This window comes from Rhineura floridana, chromosome 2, assembly GCF_030035675.1.
Source record: "Rhineura floridana isolate rRhiFlo1 chromosome 2, rRhiFlo1.hap2, whole genome shotgun sequence".
NCBI classification, from domain to species: domain Eukaryota; kingdom Metazoa; phylum Chordata; class Lepidosauria; order Squamata; family Rhineuridae; genus Rhineura; species Rhineura floridana.
Genome location: NC_084481.1, coordinates 53383249 through 53399516, shown reverse-complemented (window position 1 = coordinate 53399516; position 16268 = coordinate 53383249). Strand labels below are relative to the sequence as shown.

The 16268-nt window shown below is 42.0% G+C and overlaps 1 protein-coding gene across 1 annotated transcript in view; it reads right to left on the bottom strand.

Annotated features, from left to right (window-relative positions):
- The window catches only part of PLA2R1 (phospholipase A2 receptor 1), a 110445-nt gene that overhangs the window by 64999 nt on the left and 29178 nt on the right, over positions 1 to 16268 (bottom strand). Inside the window, 8 exon segments of the mRNA XM_061612696.1 lie at positions 7290 to 7397; positions 8203 to 8235; positions 8237 to 8361; positions 12585 to 12647; positions 12650 to 12760; positions 15497 to 15605; positions 15607 to 15628; positions 15694 to 15700. Of these exon segments, the coding sequence (XP_061468680.1) occupies positions 7290 to 7397; positions 8203 to 8235; positions 8237 to 8361; positions 12585 to 12647; positions 12650 to 12760; positions 15497 to 15605; positions 15607 to 15628; positions 15694 to 15700 (578 nt within the window).

Here is a 16268-nt window from a genome sequence, read left to right as displayed (position 1 = left end):
CACCACATCTAAATGGCTTGTGCCTCTGAATACTACATTTTTTCTCACAATATTTGCTCCAGAAAAGCTAAATGCATATATTAGACCAGGCATCATCTTTGTTATTTTTATGGTGCCTATTGAAGGCATTCCTCTTTCAAGAAGCCTTTTAAGTAGAGACCTTATTCCAGTCTGTGTCTGTGTTGTAGGTGATTTTTAAGATGTATTTAATTTTTTTTATTAAGATGTTTTTAAAGCTGTTTTGTTTTAATGTGTTTTCAAAGATACTTTGTTTTAATATGTTTTAAAGTATTTTGTTTTTAAGATGTTTTAATGTTTCTGTTTGCCCCCCTGGGCTCCTTCTGGGAGGAAGGACAGGATAGAAATTTAATAAATAAATAATAAATATTTGTTATAACAAGAAGCTATGATTCTTCCTGTGTAAGTGCACTTTGAATTAAAGCCAGGGATACCCAGAAGAATTGGGCGTACACTTTTGAGTGAGCTCCTAATTCTTCTTACTTTTAGTAGTGGCAAAGTTTTATGTTGTGGGTTTAACTTTCCTGCGTTATGTATGATGTCAGGCCAGGGAAAGGTGGGTGTGGTTCATCAAAAATAGACTGATAAGCCAACCACTGAGGTCTCTTGGACCTATTACACCCAATGGCTGGAGATTCCCCAACACTGTTCTATTTGACTGACTTCAATTAGTTCTTATAAGAAACTGTGCTCGGTGATATTTATCCATGCTGTCCTGAATATTTCAAGTTACAGAACACTGATATGAGGGATGCAAAACCACTGATCATGTGAATCATCACCCAATTTGATGCTTATCAGCTCAATTTGATCAACTTCTTTCCCTGGAAGTCAATGGGCGAAACTAGATTAACTGGCTACAGGATTGGCTACTGGCATAAAATTCTGACATTTCAAATGATAAGTATTGTGACCCTAGTATAACCCAAATGTTGTCAGCTTCAAAAGCAAAATTTCTTCCTTTCTTCCTCATCAAGTGTCTGACAGCTCCATAATGCCATTCCAAAAGCTGGTTTAGGGAAAGTGCTTAGATAATCAGTGCTTTAGTGTTTAGACAGCTAGCTTAAGGAATCTGACCTTAGTAATAAAACATTTGCTCTCTGTTAGCAGTTTATGGATTAGGAGAAGGGGGGAAACAGTTTGTTGAATTAGTAATAAAATCACATGGCATATGGCCAACTGAGCAATGAGCACTTTGCTGCAATGTCTAAGAAAGATATAGAATCATCCATTTGTCAGAAATATCAAAATGATTAAAAAATGAAGGCAAATAAGGCAGGATAGTTTTCCAAGCATATATGCCTGAAGCCAAGAACAAATGAGGACGCCCACATGCTACGAATGAAGAGGTGCAGACATGTATCTCATAGAGAGAAATGAAAAATTCGACTAAACTCCTAGCTAGCAGTGTATTAAAATTGGAAGAGGAAGTTTCATATTGGAGTGGAAATATTCAATATTATGAACTACAAATGGCAAGAACATTTGCGTTGGTGTGTTGATCTGGTTGAGATGAATGGCTATCATAACCTGGTTCCTGTTTTAAATTGGTGTATGGATGGATGTATAGTTGTATGAATGTGTGAATGTGTATGAATGTGAATTGGACTGAATTGTATTGATTTAGTTAATTAATTTAATTTGATGTAATTTAGTTAGTTTAATTAATTAATTAATTGGTTTAATTATTTTATTTTAAATTAGTAAATACTGCTGCTATAGGGTACGGAGGCGGGTCTCCGGACTAATTTTATTAGGGTGGGTGGCCTGCTGATAAGTAGATAGGGTTTGAGGCATGTGCAAGCCGGAGAGGGAGGTGGGGGGCCAAGTTATAGGAAGTTTGGGCGGCAGGCGCTGGAAGGGTGCTGTTAGCAGACCACGCCGGAATAGGGGAACACGGGACAGATGCATTATATCTATCCCATGTTCCGGGTCTGCTCAGAACCAGACGAAAACTGGGGGATGCAAGGTTCCTACCGACCTTCGACTGCTGTTATGTAATGCCAGGTCTGTGGCTCAGAAAACCTCGCTCATCCATGATATGATCTTGGATGGGCGCGCAGACCTGGCATGTATTACGGAAACTTGGCTGGACGAAGCCTCTGCTCCAATTCTTGAGGCCATGTGTCCGCCAGGTTTCCGTTACGCACAGCAGCCGAGGGTGGGAAGGCGGGGAGGGGGTGTGGCAGTCATCTATCGAGAGTCCTTGGTTTTTGCCAGACCTCCGCTCCATAGGACTCAATTTGTTGATTGTATGTACTGGAGGTTGGGCCCAAAGGGCAGTTTAGGGATCTTGCTGGTGTACCGCCCATCCCGCTGCATGGCAGATTCCCTGGCCGAGGTGCTGGAGGTGGTCTCGGCTGTACGGGCATTGTCACCAGAGCTGTTAGTTCTGGGTGACTTTAACGTGCATGCCAAGGCCGCTCTCATAGGAGCCCCTCGGGATTTCCTGGAAACCATGGCTTCCTGGGAACTGTACCTAAGTAATACTGGGCCCACCCATGTAGCCGGTCATGCTCTCGACCTAGTATTTGTCCTGGGAGAGGAGAGAAGTGGTCTGAAGTTGGGAGTGATTCTTGCCACTCCTGTGTCATGGTCAGACCACTACCTGGTAAATATGGACTTCTCGTTGCCATGCCCCCTCCGCAGGGGTGAAGGACCTATTAAAATGGTCCGCCCCAGATGCCTGATGGATCCGGATGGATTCCTGACTGCGCTTGGGGAATTGGAGCCTGCTGAAGGTCGCCCGGTCGAAACCCTGGTGAAGGAGTGGAACGTGGGGATCACCAGGGCATTAGACCGGGTGGCTCCGAAATGTCCTCTCCCCCTGAATAGAACTCAGCTAGCACCATGGTATACACCGCGGTTGCATAGTCTGAGACAGGAGATGAGACGACTAGAGCGCCGGTGGCGGAAATCCCACTCCAAAGATGTCCGGACACAGGTTAGAGCAGCAGTAGCTGCCTACCAAGTGGCAATAAAGGTAGGAAAGAAGGCTTTCTTTGCTGCCTCTATTGCGTCTGCGGAGTGCTGTCCCAGGAGGCTGTTCCAGGTGGTCCGAAGCCTGGTCGGTCCAGTTGCTCAGGAACCTTTGGAACAGTCAAAAGCCTCCTGTGACTTATTAGCAAAACACTTCGCCGATAAAATCGAACACTTACGGAGCTCGATCCCGTGCGCCGTGGACACAGTGGATGAACCAGAGTTGGCCAGTTGCATGCCGGTAAATTGGGATCGGTTTCGGCTTCTCCCTTCTGAGGAAGTGGACAAGGTGCTTTCATCTGTGAAGCCAACCACTTGTCTTACTGATCCTTGCCCTTCGTGGCTCCTTGTGAGCTGCAGAGAGAAATTGGGCGAGGGGATCAAAGCGGTGGTAAATGCATCCTTGAAAGAGGGTGTGATGCCATCAGCCTTCAAGGAGGCAATTGTAAAGCCCATCTTAAAGAAGCCCTCCTTGGATCCCCAAGTATTCGATAACTTCCGCCCAATTTCGAATCTACCATTTCTGGGCAAGGTCATTGAGCGAGTGGTGGCCAACCAGTTGTCAGCACACTTGGATGAAACGGATTATTTGGATCCATACCAATCGGGTTTCAGGACTGGTCACGGAACTGAAACAGACTTGGTCGCTCTGGTAGATGATTTGAGGAGGGCATTAGATAGGGGAGAATCCACCTTTCTTGTCCTCCTCGATCTCTCAGCGGCTTTTGATACTGTCGACCACAGTATCCTTCTGCTTCGCCTGGAGGGATTGGGAATTGGAGGCACTGTATTACAGTGGTTCCATTCCTTTCTCTCCGACAGGTACCAACAGGTAGCGTTGGGGGAGGAGGTATCAGACCCTTGGCCTCTCAATTGTGGTGTGCCACAGGGCTCTATCCTCTCTCCCATGCTATTTAACATCTATATGAAGCCGCTGGGGGCAATCATCAGGAGATTTGGGCTGCAGTGTCATCAATATGCGGATGACACTCAGCTCTATCTCTCATTTAAATCTTCACCAGAGCTGGCTGTGGAGACCTTGTCCAAGTGCCTGGAATCCGTGAGTGGATGGATGGGAAGGAACAAGCTGAAGTTGAACCCTGATAAGACCGAGGTACTACTTGTGGGGGACAAGAGAAGGTTGGGCAATATTGACCTGAAGTTCAACGGGGTGAGTCTACCCCTAAAGGACCAGGTCCACAGCCTTGGGGTTGTGCTTGATTCCAGGCTGTCCATGGAGGCTCAGATTTCGGCAGTGAGCCGGGCAGCCTGGTACCAACTACACCTCATACGAAGGCTGCAACCCTACCTTCCTGTTCACCAGCTCCCACTAGTGGTACACGCCCTGGTCACCTCTCGTTTGGACTACTGTAATGCGCTCTACGTGGGGTTACCCTTGAAAATGGTCCGGAAATTACAACTGATACAAAATGCGGCGGCTCGACTACTTACGAATAGTCGCCGCCGAGATCACATCACACCAGTGTTGTTCGACCTACACTGGCTACCAGTTGTTTTCCGAGCCCAATTCAAGGTGTTGGTATTGACCTTTAAATCCCTACACGGTTTCGGCCCAGTTTATCTCACAGAGCGCCTTCAACGCCACCAATTATGCCGCCCGACAAGATCGGCCACACAGGGCCTTCTCTCAATCCCGCCAACAAAAACAGCCAGATTGGCGGGTACTAGAGAGAGGGCATTCTCAGTGGTGGCCCCCACTCTTTGGAACTCCCTCCCACAAGATCTCCGGCACGCCTCTTCCCTAAATGTGTTTCGGAAAGCCTTAAAGACCTGGCTCTTTCAGCAGGCCTTCGGGGTATCCGGGGAGGGTTAATTGTTATAACTGTAATGCCTCCTGCCCAGTTTTAATATTGTTGCTGCAGATGTATTGTTTTTATATTGTATTACTGTATTTTATTAATTGTATTCTAACAATTTTGTAAGTCGCCTAGAGTGGCCATTGGCCAGATAGGCGACGAAGAAATTAAATTTATTATTATTATTATTATTATTCAGTCCTTGTGAATGCAGGATCTCTGCTGATCACATGGGAGTTCCTTCAAATGAATGGCTTCCCCATTGAATGAAGTGCCAGTGAAAGGCTTGCATCCTTAATATACACAGAGGTGTCCAAATAATGCAGCAAGTTAGAAAGCCCATGCATGCTGGCAGCTATGCGTGCATGGTAGAATGTCTGCAACCGTTGCAATGAAGGGACTGTTGTTTCAAACACTGTAGCTAAAATATGTACTAAATTTCCACAATATTAAATACTGTAATCCAATTGGAAAATACATGCAGCCCATTTGCATTAAGTTTGTATCCAAAGACTAGGCAAAGGGAATACCAACATATAAAAATGAACAAATATCTGTGCTGATAGCCATTAGATCTCAATCTACTATTTTATTCAGTTATGATTGCTACCTGTGTCTCACTGGGCACTTTTATGAGCTTCAATTCTCTTGAATTTCACTATTAAATCCTACAAATGGCCTTTCAATAACAATATTGCTATATTTATAAACAAAACAAAAAACAAAGAGAAAAAGCAAGTTATCAAAATTAATATTTCAAAAAGGAAAGTTATTCCCAGAGTCTGATTCATGAATAGAACATTAGCACAGGGGTGTAAGAAAGTTAATTCAGCATGTCAAAGAAATAGATGTTTTCAATCCTGACATTCCTCTAGAAAAGCTATGACAGCCATGGACGAGATAAAACATTGTATAACAGTTATTTGTACAGATGGTCTACAAAAGTGCTCTGTCTTTTGATGTAGAAAGTTAACGGAACTGCATTCAAAACTGCTGACAAAACAAATGACTCATAAAGGGAAAACCTCATAGCCTCAATCCATAAGTGTTCCAACATGCTTATAGAGCTCCTGCATCAGGGCCTTTCCCCATCCACTACGTCAGAGACATAGAAGTTGCTCTTCCAATTAAAATGAATGGGGAGCCCATGTATATGCTGGACTTTAACATGGACATAGATGTACTCTCCATGTAAGGCGCTATTGGATTGGGGTTCTAATTCTGTAGTAAACCTTGATTTTTGGAAAGACACAAATATATGTATGTCCATAAAAAACAGTCTTACCCTTCTAGTGCCTATTCACTTCTCAGGGCAACTCACAACAATTTAAAATCATTATAACAGACAAAACAATAAATTCAATTAAAATACAATTTAAAAAAATACAAGAAAGGCAGAGACCACAGATAAAACACAACCATTAAACAAAAAATCAGTACTTAGCAGGCAGAAGTCTGCTGGACTAAAAATGTCTTCACCAACTGGCAAAAGACATGGGCCAGATCCTTTTCTCCCAGTGGGCCAGATCCAGCGGGCCAGGTCCTTTTCTCCTGCTCCGACATGGGCCAGGTGGGTGCTCCCACCCACCAGTCACCAGATGTCATAATGATGTCAGGTGGCTGACATCTGTCAAAAGTCAATGGAGATTGCTGTAACTGCTGACCAGTTGACTGGAAGTTACATCAACCTCCTTTGCAGGTGTGAGTTCAGTGCAAATCAGCTGACTGGCACTGGGAGTGTGCCTTCAAGCAGAGTGTAATGCTCCTAAAAATGTAGAATTTTTCCTTGTGCAGAGAAAGCAGTTTATATTCAAAGCACTTTCTCCAGTGCTTTGTCCCCAAACTGCTTCCCTGGAAAGGTTTCAAATGGAGCAATTTTTCTCTCTCCTTAGAAAGTAGCTTGGATTTAATAACTGGAGGAAGCTGACTGTGTGGGCTTCAGCTGTTGAAGACTTTCTTCAAGCTTTGAAGCACCGCCAATCAGCTGATAGGGCTTCGAAGCACCTTGCAAAGAGCTTTGCAGGTGCTACCAATCAGCTGATCAGTGGTGTCTGCAAACCTCTTTTTGGCCCGGCCGCAACTTTACCTCCTCCATATCTGACATCATTTGATGTTGGATAGGGCAGATGGGCATGGCTTGGGCAGATGGGCATGGCTTGGCCAAATGGGGAGGCCTGGCAGGCCTGATTAGGCCCACAGGCGAAAGGGTTCTCCATCCCTGATCTATAGCAACAAAACTTGTTTTGGAAACTGGAGTATTAATTTGTTAATGAAGCAGTGCTATGCATACTAACCTGGGAGTAAATCCCATTGGGTCTCAGTGAGATTTATTTCTGAATAAACATACATAAGATTAGGCTGCAAATGGGGAAAAGGTGTGAAATTCTAAATATGTTTGAACTCTATCCTGATATATTCAAACACTTCCAATATTTACTATTTTAAAAGCAGCATAATTGTTTATTTTAGACTTACCTCTGGGCAGCCTGATTTTTCTTCTGAATTAATATTTTCAATTTTTCCTGATCTTTTACAAATATAAAAAAATCTGTCTGTACAACTTTTAACTTTCCAGCGCCCCTCCTAGTTAAAACACAAACAAAAAGAATTAATGCAGCCTAAATATCTCATTCTTTCAGAAAAAAAGTATTAGCTTAATGGGCATACTCATATGAACATGGAAAGAAAAATGTTTTCTTTTTAAAGAGTATTAAAATGCCCTGCAATTAAAAGTACAAGTTATGGCTTCTGCTAGCATTTTTAGACCCCCCTCTCGAGTTTCATACTATTCAATGCATGAGTAGTCTCTACTTCATTAAACAAATGTGTGTTAGTTGTGATATTGGTCAAGAACAAACTGTGAACAATTGCATTTTTGCAGAAAGTTTATCATGGGGAAAATCTGACCTATAGCCCGAGGACAGAAAAAAATGTGTGGGTGAGTAGAAGGTTACAAGAGTAAGAGGAAGGCAGGAACCTGAAGGACAGGAAGCCCAAAGTAGGAATAATGATCCTGAAAAAAGAATAGGTAGAGGCTGAGCATGCAAAAGCCTTGAGATAATGTGGGACGGAGAAAGGATTGAACTGAACAATGAATAGGCCTATGGGGGGAGGGGGAAAATCATAAACCCTAAGAAAGGGAGAGCTGTGTCTTATTAACATGTTTGGACTGGATAGGCAAGGTAACTGTGGATGGATATTGTTCCATTGTGAATTTCTGTATGTACATGGGCAATTATTATATTACTTGAAAATCATCAAGCAAACAGAGCTCTCAGAATATCTTACTTCTGAGGCATTGCACATAATACAACTACACACGCACTAAATCTTAAGACAGAAAAAATACAAAATATTCATTTTTTAAAAGAAAAGTAAGAAAGCATACACGTTGCTGAGCTGAAACACAAAGTTGTTTTTTTTCTCTGATGGACGCTTGGCTCTTGTTAATGCCAGTAAGTGAAGGTTACCAAAGATTCATCAGACCATTCAAAGTCAATTGGGGTCTTATTACTGCTCAGTCCAAGCCACGTTTCTGTCACATTTTCTGTAGTACATAATTAAGTGTATTTTAAGATGATTTGGACATACCAGGCCATTTTTGACTAACAGCACAATTTCTAAAATGTTGTCTGCAAATTTTAGTCTTTTGGAACCAAGGCAGACCTGTAATTTGATGCCCTGTCCAAACATACAGGTGTTCTACTCCTTCTCTGGCCTGCTCACCCATTTTCATTTTATTTAATAAAATTTATATACTGCTTGATTGTAAAAAAATTCAAAGTAGTTTACAAAAGACATTTAAATCCTCAATAAAACAGTTAAAAACAAGTAATTAAAATGTTTTTAAAACGATTAAAACAGCCAATTTTTTTTTAAAACACATCGACATCTGTGTGTCTGGATAGGCTTGCTTAAACAAAAAAGTTTTAAGCAAGTGCAGAAAAGAATACAGCGAAAGCACCTGCCTAGTGTTAATAGGCAGGGAGTTCCAAAGAGTAGGTGCTGCTACACTAAAGGAACGATTTCTTACAAGTGTGGAAAGAATATTATGTGGTACCTGTACCAGGGCCTGTTCCACATATCAAAGCACTCGTGTGGGCACATATAGGGTAAGGCTGGTCCAAGTAAACTGGTCCTAAGCTGTTATATACCAGTAGTAACACCTTGAACATGGTCCTGTAACAAATCAGCAATCAGTGTAGTTCCCTAAGCTGCGGTGTTATATGCTGACAGGGCCTCACTCTTCTCAGCAATCTGGCTGCAGTATTCTTCAATAACTGCAGGTTCCGGATGAAGTGTAAGGGAAGCCCCATGCAGAGAACACTGCAGTGATCCAGTCTTGAAGTCACCATTGCTAGAATTACTGTGGTCAACCTCTCCAGGTCTAGGAATGGTTGTTGTTGTCTTAACAAGTGCAGCTGTTAAAAGGTACCTCAAGCCACTAAGACTACCTGGGCCCCCACTGACCAAGCTGTATCCAGAAGCATCGCAACTGTGTACCTGCTCCTTCAGGGGGAGTACAACTCCATCCATGGCAGGTAATTGCCCAATTTCTCAGACACAGGAACCGCTCACTCACAGTGGCTCCATCTTGCCAGGATTCTAGTTCACCTTATTTTCCTTCGTCTATCCCACTACTGCATTGAGATTCCAGTCCAGGGTCTGCATAGCCTCTCCCAATTTGGGTGTTATAAATAGAGCTGAGTGTCATCAGCAGACTGATGACACTTGGCCCTGAAACTACTAATGACCACTCCCAGTGGCTTCATATGGATATTAAATAGCATTGGGAATAAGATTGTAACCCTGCAGCACCCCACAGCACAACTGCTGGCAGCCAAAAGACAATCACCCAAAACTACTTTTTGGACTTGGTCCTATAGGTAGGACTGGTACCACCATAATATGGTGCCCCCAATTCCCATTTCACAGAGCCTGTCCAGGAACGTACCATGGTCAATGGTATCAAAAGCCTCCAAGAGATCGAGAAGTAGGAGCGAGGTCACACTCCACCTGTACTGCTATCTGTAAGGGTCATCCTTAAGGCGACCAAGGCTCACTCACTCCCATGACCAGGCCTGAACCCAGACCAGAACAGATCTGAATAATCCGTGTCATCCAAGAATGCTTGTAGTTGCTCCACCACTACTCTTTTCACCACCTTCCCCAAAAAGGGGGTATTTGTAGGTGGTTGATAGTTATTCCAGTCTAAGGGATCCACCAGGGCTATTTCTTTAGGAGTGGCCTCACCACCACCTCTTTCAAGGCAGCAGGGACCACCCTCTCACACAATGAAGTGTTAGCCACACTCTGGACCCAACCGGTCAAACTCCCTCTGCTAGATTTAATAAGCCAGGAGGGACAGGGGTCAAGAGGACACATAGTCAGGCATGTCACCACCAGAACCTAGTCCACATCAGTTGAGTGTATAAGTTGAAACCAACCCCACAACACATCACCAACTCCAGCATTGGGTACTTCATGTGAAATAGCAATAGCAGCAGAGTCAAGGTCACTTGATCCTCAAAGCATATAGCCAGTTGGTCACAGCAGGCCCTTGAATGCTCCAGAAGCTCTCCCCACACAGTGGGAGTCAGTAACCTCAGGACCATTCAAAATAACTCTGCCAGCTAGCTGGCTACTAGAGGATATTTATTTATTTATTTATTAAATTTATTAGTCGCCCATCTGGCTGGTTATCCAGCCACTCTGGGCGACGTACAACATAAAAACATACAAATTACATTAAAATATTTAAAAAACTCAAACAATAATGAAAAAAACCTAACTCACCCCAAAAGCCTGCACATCATTAAAAAGCAACAACAACTATCAGAAAATGTACAATGTATACAACACAGTAACTAGATATAAAATAAGGTAATTCCCACATCATATCATAACAGTTATCAGAAAACCAAACCAAACCAAAACAAAGCAGTAAGAACAAAGAATCTTCCATGGTCTTCTTCTCCAAGGCAACCCCAAGGCGACTCCAAGTGCGATGCTAAGTGCGCACTTAGCATCGCACTTTGCGTGGCGCTGAGGCGCTGCAGCAGACAGCCCCTCTCCTTCATATACCTGGAACAGAGAAAAAACAGGATGGCAGAGTTGTAGAGTAAGTGGCCACAGCTGCAGCAGCACACAGACTCCTTCCAAACACAGAGTCCTTCCACACACACCCAGCTTCAGGCAGCCCCTCTCCTTCATATATAATGCAAGCTGCAAAATGAGCCTTCTTCGCAGCCCGCACTGCCACATGGTAGGCACAATTGTGTGCACTAACCAGTGTTCGGTCAGTGTCAGAGCGAGACTTGTGCTCTAGTCTTCGTCCAGCTTGCTGCACAGACTGAAGCTCCCTAGAATGCTAAGGAACTACTTGGGCTCCACAGCTACCTTTTCACTGTCAGAGATTATGCAAGCTCTGGATGGCATATAGGTGTAATCCCCTGATAGTATAGTCCTAGGGGACAGCTGCCCTGTCCTGATTGCTGTAATGATCTAGAAGCCATGAAAAAGCAGCTCCTCTGCTTATATTTTTCCACCAGAGATGCAGTGCACTGGCAGCCAAAGAGATGGAGTGAAAAAAGGATAGGATTTGGATGTGGGAAATTTCACAACTGTACAGGAGCCATTTCTTCCTGGCTTTTCCCCAAGGCATTAATATGTCATAGCCAGAACCACATGAACAGAGGAAAAAAATAGCACAAGTACTTCCTACCAAATCTTAGCTTTGTGTGGTATGTGAAGAAACCATGAGAAAAGCCCTAATAGATCAGGCCTATCTAGTCTAACATCCCAATTCCCACAATGGTCAACTAGATGCCTTTGGAAAGTCCACAAGCAGGACACAAGCACAATACTATTCTTCTATTGTTGCTGCCCAGTCATTGGTGTTCAGAACAGCAGAGCCCACAGAAGCTACCCTAAAGGTAGGATACAAATGGGACATATAAATAAGGAAATTAATATTGGGGAGTGGACTTGTAATAATTTCTATGCATAGAAATGTCAAATAGTTGAGGTATACTTTGTACACAGATGGCCCTGTCCTGTATGTTTTTAGTGACAACTCCTGCTTCTGCTCTGATCTCAGCACATCAGCCTAGAACTAGGGTCAGCCTCAAGGCCACATTCACTCCTGAGTAACCTTACAGAACCCGCCGCCAGCTGTGGGCAAGGTCAAAGCCACAAACACACCCCATTTAAACATCCGTCTACACAAACTCACATCAAGCGATGCTGATGTATTAATCAGATCTATTGATTTGTGATTTATGTTGCACTTGTTTTATGAATATAATTTTTTGTTGATTTTATGCTGTTTACTGCCATGGTATTTTTTCCTCAATATTGGCAATATAGAAGTCTTCGCAAATAAAAGTAAATAAATACTAAATCTCCCTCGGCTTTCACTCCCTCCATCTCCCCATTCTCTCACTCCAATGCACCTCTTCCTCATTGGCCCTCAGAGTGAGAAGGCAGGTGATAGTCCATACCTAATGGAGGTGGGTGGATCCAAAAATCTCTTCATCAGTTTCTGTGGCTGCTGCTGCTGAGCAGTAGGTTAGGGGCTAGTGCAGGTGGGGCACTAAGGCATCTGGGGCACTATGGCTTTAGTAGCTTCCTGATGATGCCAGCTTCTGACACTGGCCCCACTGTGGATGCTCCATAGACTTTGGGCTGGATTAAAAAGTGGCTGCTTGAAAATGAAAACTGCCTGTACCTTACACCAATGTTCAGTATGAACTAATTATGAGAACTCACCATATTCAAGGAGGTTAATGAGCATCTCTGTATCAGCCAAAGAGGTTATGCTAATGAGTGTATGCAGGAAAGCAAAGCTTCATTCCAGTTTTTTTCTTCTTTATAAATTTTATAGCAGTAATGACTATATGGATACCAGTTACAGTCACAGTGAATAGGATAAAATTTCCATGAATCTTTTCAATTAAAATATACAGAAACAAGGCTATATTAATAAAATGAATAGTTTCCTAGTCTTCATAATTGTATTCAGTTTATTTATTCAACACACACATACATATATAGCTCTTTTGACTTTGTTTTCTATTTCTTTGAACAAAAATAAAAAATATATATTTTCTTATATTCTGTAAAGAACTAGCTAAAGTGCAAAAACGTGTTACATAAATATATTTTACGCACATGTGTGCACCCACGCACTACAAAGAAAGAAAATAAGATTGTTCTAGCTAGGAATGTTTGAGAAATTCAATATTAGTGAATTTCAATATGATCTGACCTAATCCACAATGCCTAGCCTAATATGCTGATTAGAACATAGGCTGAAATCCCAGCCCCACTTAACTAGGAATAAGACCCATTGGTTTCAATACGTCTCACTTCTGAATATACATGGTTAAGATTGCAGCCTTAGTCATCCATCAGCTTTCGTGGTTTCCAATGTAGCTCTCACTCAGGAAAAGCATTAAAATACTTAAAAACTATTTTAAGAGAAGTTATAAATAAATAGGATTTTTGGTACAGATTTTTTAAAAAATTACTGATTAATGCGGACTTATGTGAACATGTACAAATGTGACATGGATCTGAAATAGCCTGATTTATCCATACCTTACTCACATTTACTTGGGAATAAGTTTCATTAAATGTAATAGGGCATACTTCTGAGTACTTAGGATAGCACTATTAATTAACAATCAAAACACTGGCTAATAACATACAACTCTTGGCTTAGTAAGACCCTAATAAAGGGGTGAGGAGCCTTTGGCCCTCCAGATGATGTTGGACTCCAGGTTCCATCAGCATAAATGGGCACCGCTAATTCTCTGGAATGGTGGGAGTTATGATTCAGCAACATCTGAGAAGGCTGCAGCTTCCCCATCCCTGCCTGAAGAGAATTAAAAAAAATGTGTGGCTGGAATTAACACCAATTCTAGATTTATCTAAAATTATAAACCTATACATGCTTCCCGAGTTGGGGCTGCATTAAAAGGCCAGTAAAATCTTTTTATTTGTTTTAGAAAGCTTAAATTTAAATTAATATGAAGGCTCACAATTTTTTTCAGAGAGAAAAAAGACAGCTGATTGCTCTTTTGCATACACAAATGATTTTAAATGCATGCTAAATTGAGTTCCTTCAAAGCTGAGCTTTAAGTAACTTTCCAAAGCAGGGAAAAGGAGGGAAAAAGCACATATATGAATGGGTCATAATCCAAGGGTACACAATGAAACATTTTTTAAAAGTAGGTAGCAGGAAATCCCTGTGTTTCAAGATTACAGTCACAAGAATATGAAAAATGTACCTATTTATGCTGAATTGGAATAAAAAGCCAAATTTTAAACACTGAACAATAAGCTAAGAGTATTTTTTGCGTTGCTTACATCCATATCCTCAACACATTCATACCAATTCAGTAGTTCCAGCATGCACATTGATCTCTAGGCATGTAGTGATTACTATTTCCTCTTTGCTGAATTACAGACATTGAAAAGAACAGGGCAATGACTGATCATGCTGATCTCCATTAGGCCCCTCAGTGTTGGAATATTTCTCTTATGTGAAAGTAAGCCCTATAGATTTCAAAGGAACTTGAAAATCTTTAGAAGTCTGCTTAGCATTCTGGTCATAGATTAGAATCTTTAACACTATGATAGGGCCATGGTATTGGATCCAGCTAGCTGGCCGCATTCTTATCTCAACACACACTCCGCTGGCCAAGTGGATGGGGCTACCCATCTGCCAATCACCTGATATCACAATGACATCAGATGATGGCCGCATTCTTATCTCAACACACACTCCGCTGGCCAAGTGGATGGGGCTACCCATCTGCCAATCACCTGATATCACAATGACATCAGATGACCTTTTTTGCTCACATAGTTTAAAATCAAACCATGGGAGCAAAACAGTCTGCAAAGCACAAATCATCAGTTGATTGTTGGCACTTGCAAAGCCCTGTCCACAGTACTTCCCAAGCACTAATCAGTGAAATGTTAAGCACCTTATGCAAGGGCCTTTGTAGACACTGCTGATCTGTGGTGTAGTGGTTAAGGTGCTGGACTACGACCTGGGAGACCAGGGTTCGAATCCCCACACAGCCATGAAGCTGACTGGGTGACAGTCACTACCTCTTAGCCTCAGAGCTTGGCAATGGTAAACCCCCTCTGAATACCGCTTACTATGAAAACCCTATTCGTAGGATTGCCATAAGTCAGGATCGACCTGAAGGCCGTCCCAAGGTGTAGGGCAGGTGGATGTAGCTTGGCCAAAATGGGAGGTCTGGTAGGACTAAGGCCTGTGGGTTGGAAGATTCCACGTTTGCACAATAACATGACAAAAAAAAAGGGATATTATTCTCCACTATATGTGGAAAATGTTTTCCTGCTTCTTCTCTACAATTTGTCCTCTTAAAAATCTAAAGAAATGAGTATGGATCTTGCCTCCCAAATGGTGTTAAGTCTTCAAAGTTTATCTGTTAATTTAAAAACAAATTGATTCTATATACTATAAACGATACTTAAAACTACAATTTGCCTGCATTCAATTGGTATCCTTAGTAGATTTTGTAATTCCCAAATGCTTAACTGTCTGAAACTCAAGATGCGAAATACATATGTCCCCCTATTAAAAGAAGAAACAGATATAAAAAGCCTCACAGATCAAATTATATTACTGGTTAGAGACTCACCAAATGCTTCATGTTCAGTAGCATTTAAATATTTTTTGCATACATATGGTAATCCAGATTCACATGGGTAACTTTGCCAGTCATGCTGTATTTTTGAGTTAAAACACTTTACAATGATGTTGCCCAAGAGAACTGCCAGAGGTATTTGTAAAAATAATTTTATTTTAGCACCATGTGTACATTACAATACAATATGCAGTGGATCTTTTATCTCTGTATCTAAAAGCCAATTCATGACTTTTTGTCCCACTCAAGTTTCCCTAATTCCAGCGCGACCAAGGAACAGAACTCAGAATGGGGCCGTGCACATCTGATCAGACATGATTCTCAATGGCCACAGTTTACAGAGGCAAGGAGCAAGTTTAGCCTTCATCCAAATGGTGTCCGTGAATGCATCGCTTACTTTCTCCGATATTTACATATTTCAAATTTTTTGAATATTACTTTGTTGTTTTACCACCCTGGGCTTCTTTGCAATAGAAATTTAATAAAACAAAAAAAATTTTTAAGCAGATTGTTTATATTCACTCCTACAGGAAAAAAAAGAGTACTCCGTGACAATGCTGTGAGAATAAAACCTTGTCTCCAACTCTGACAGGGTTTAGTCCCCACTGACAGGGATTCCACAGGAGGCAAGATGTTCTCTGTGCACAACAGCACATTGCATTCCTCAGGGATCCTTACAGTATACTAGCCCTAATGTCATAGCAATGGGAATTTCAGTAGTTCACCCATTGCTCGTTGCTCACAAGTTGTATAAGTTGTCTGTAAT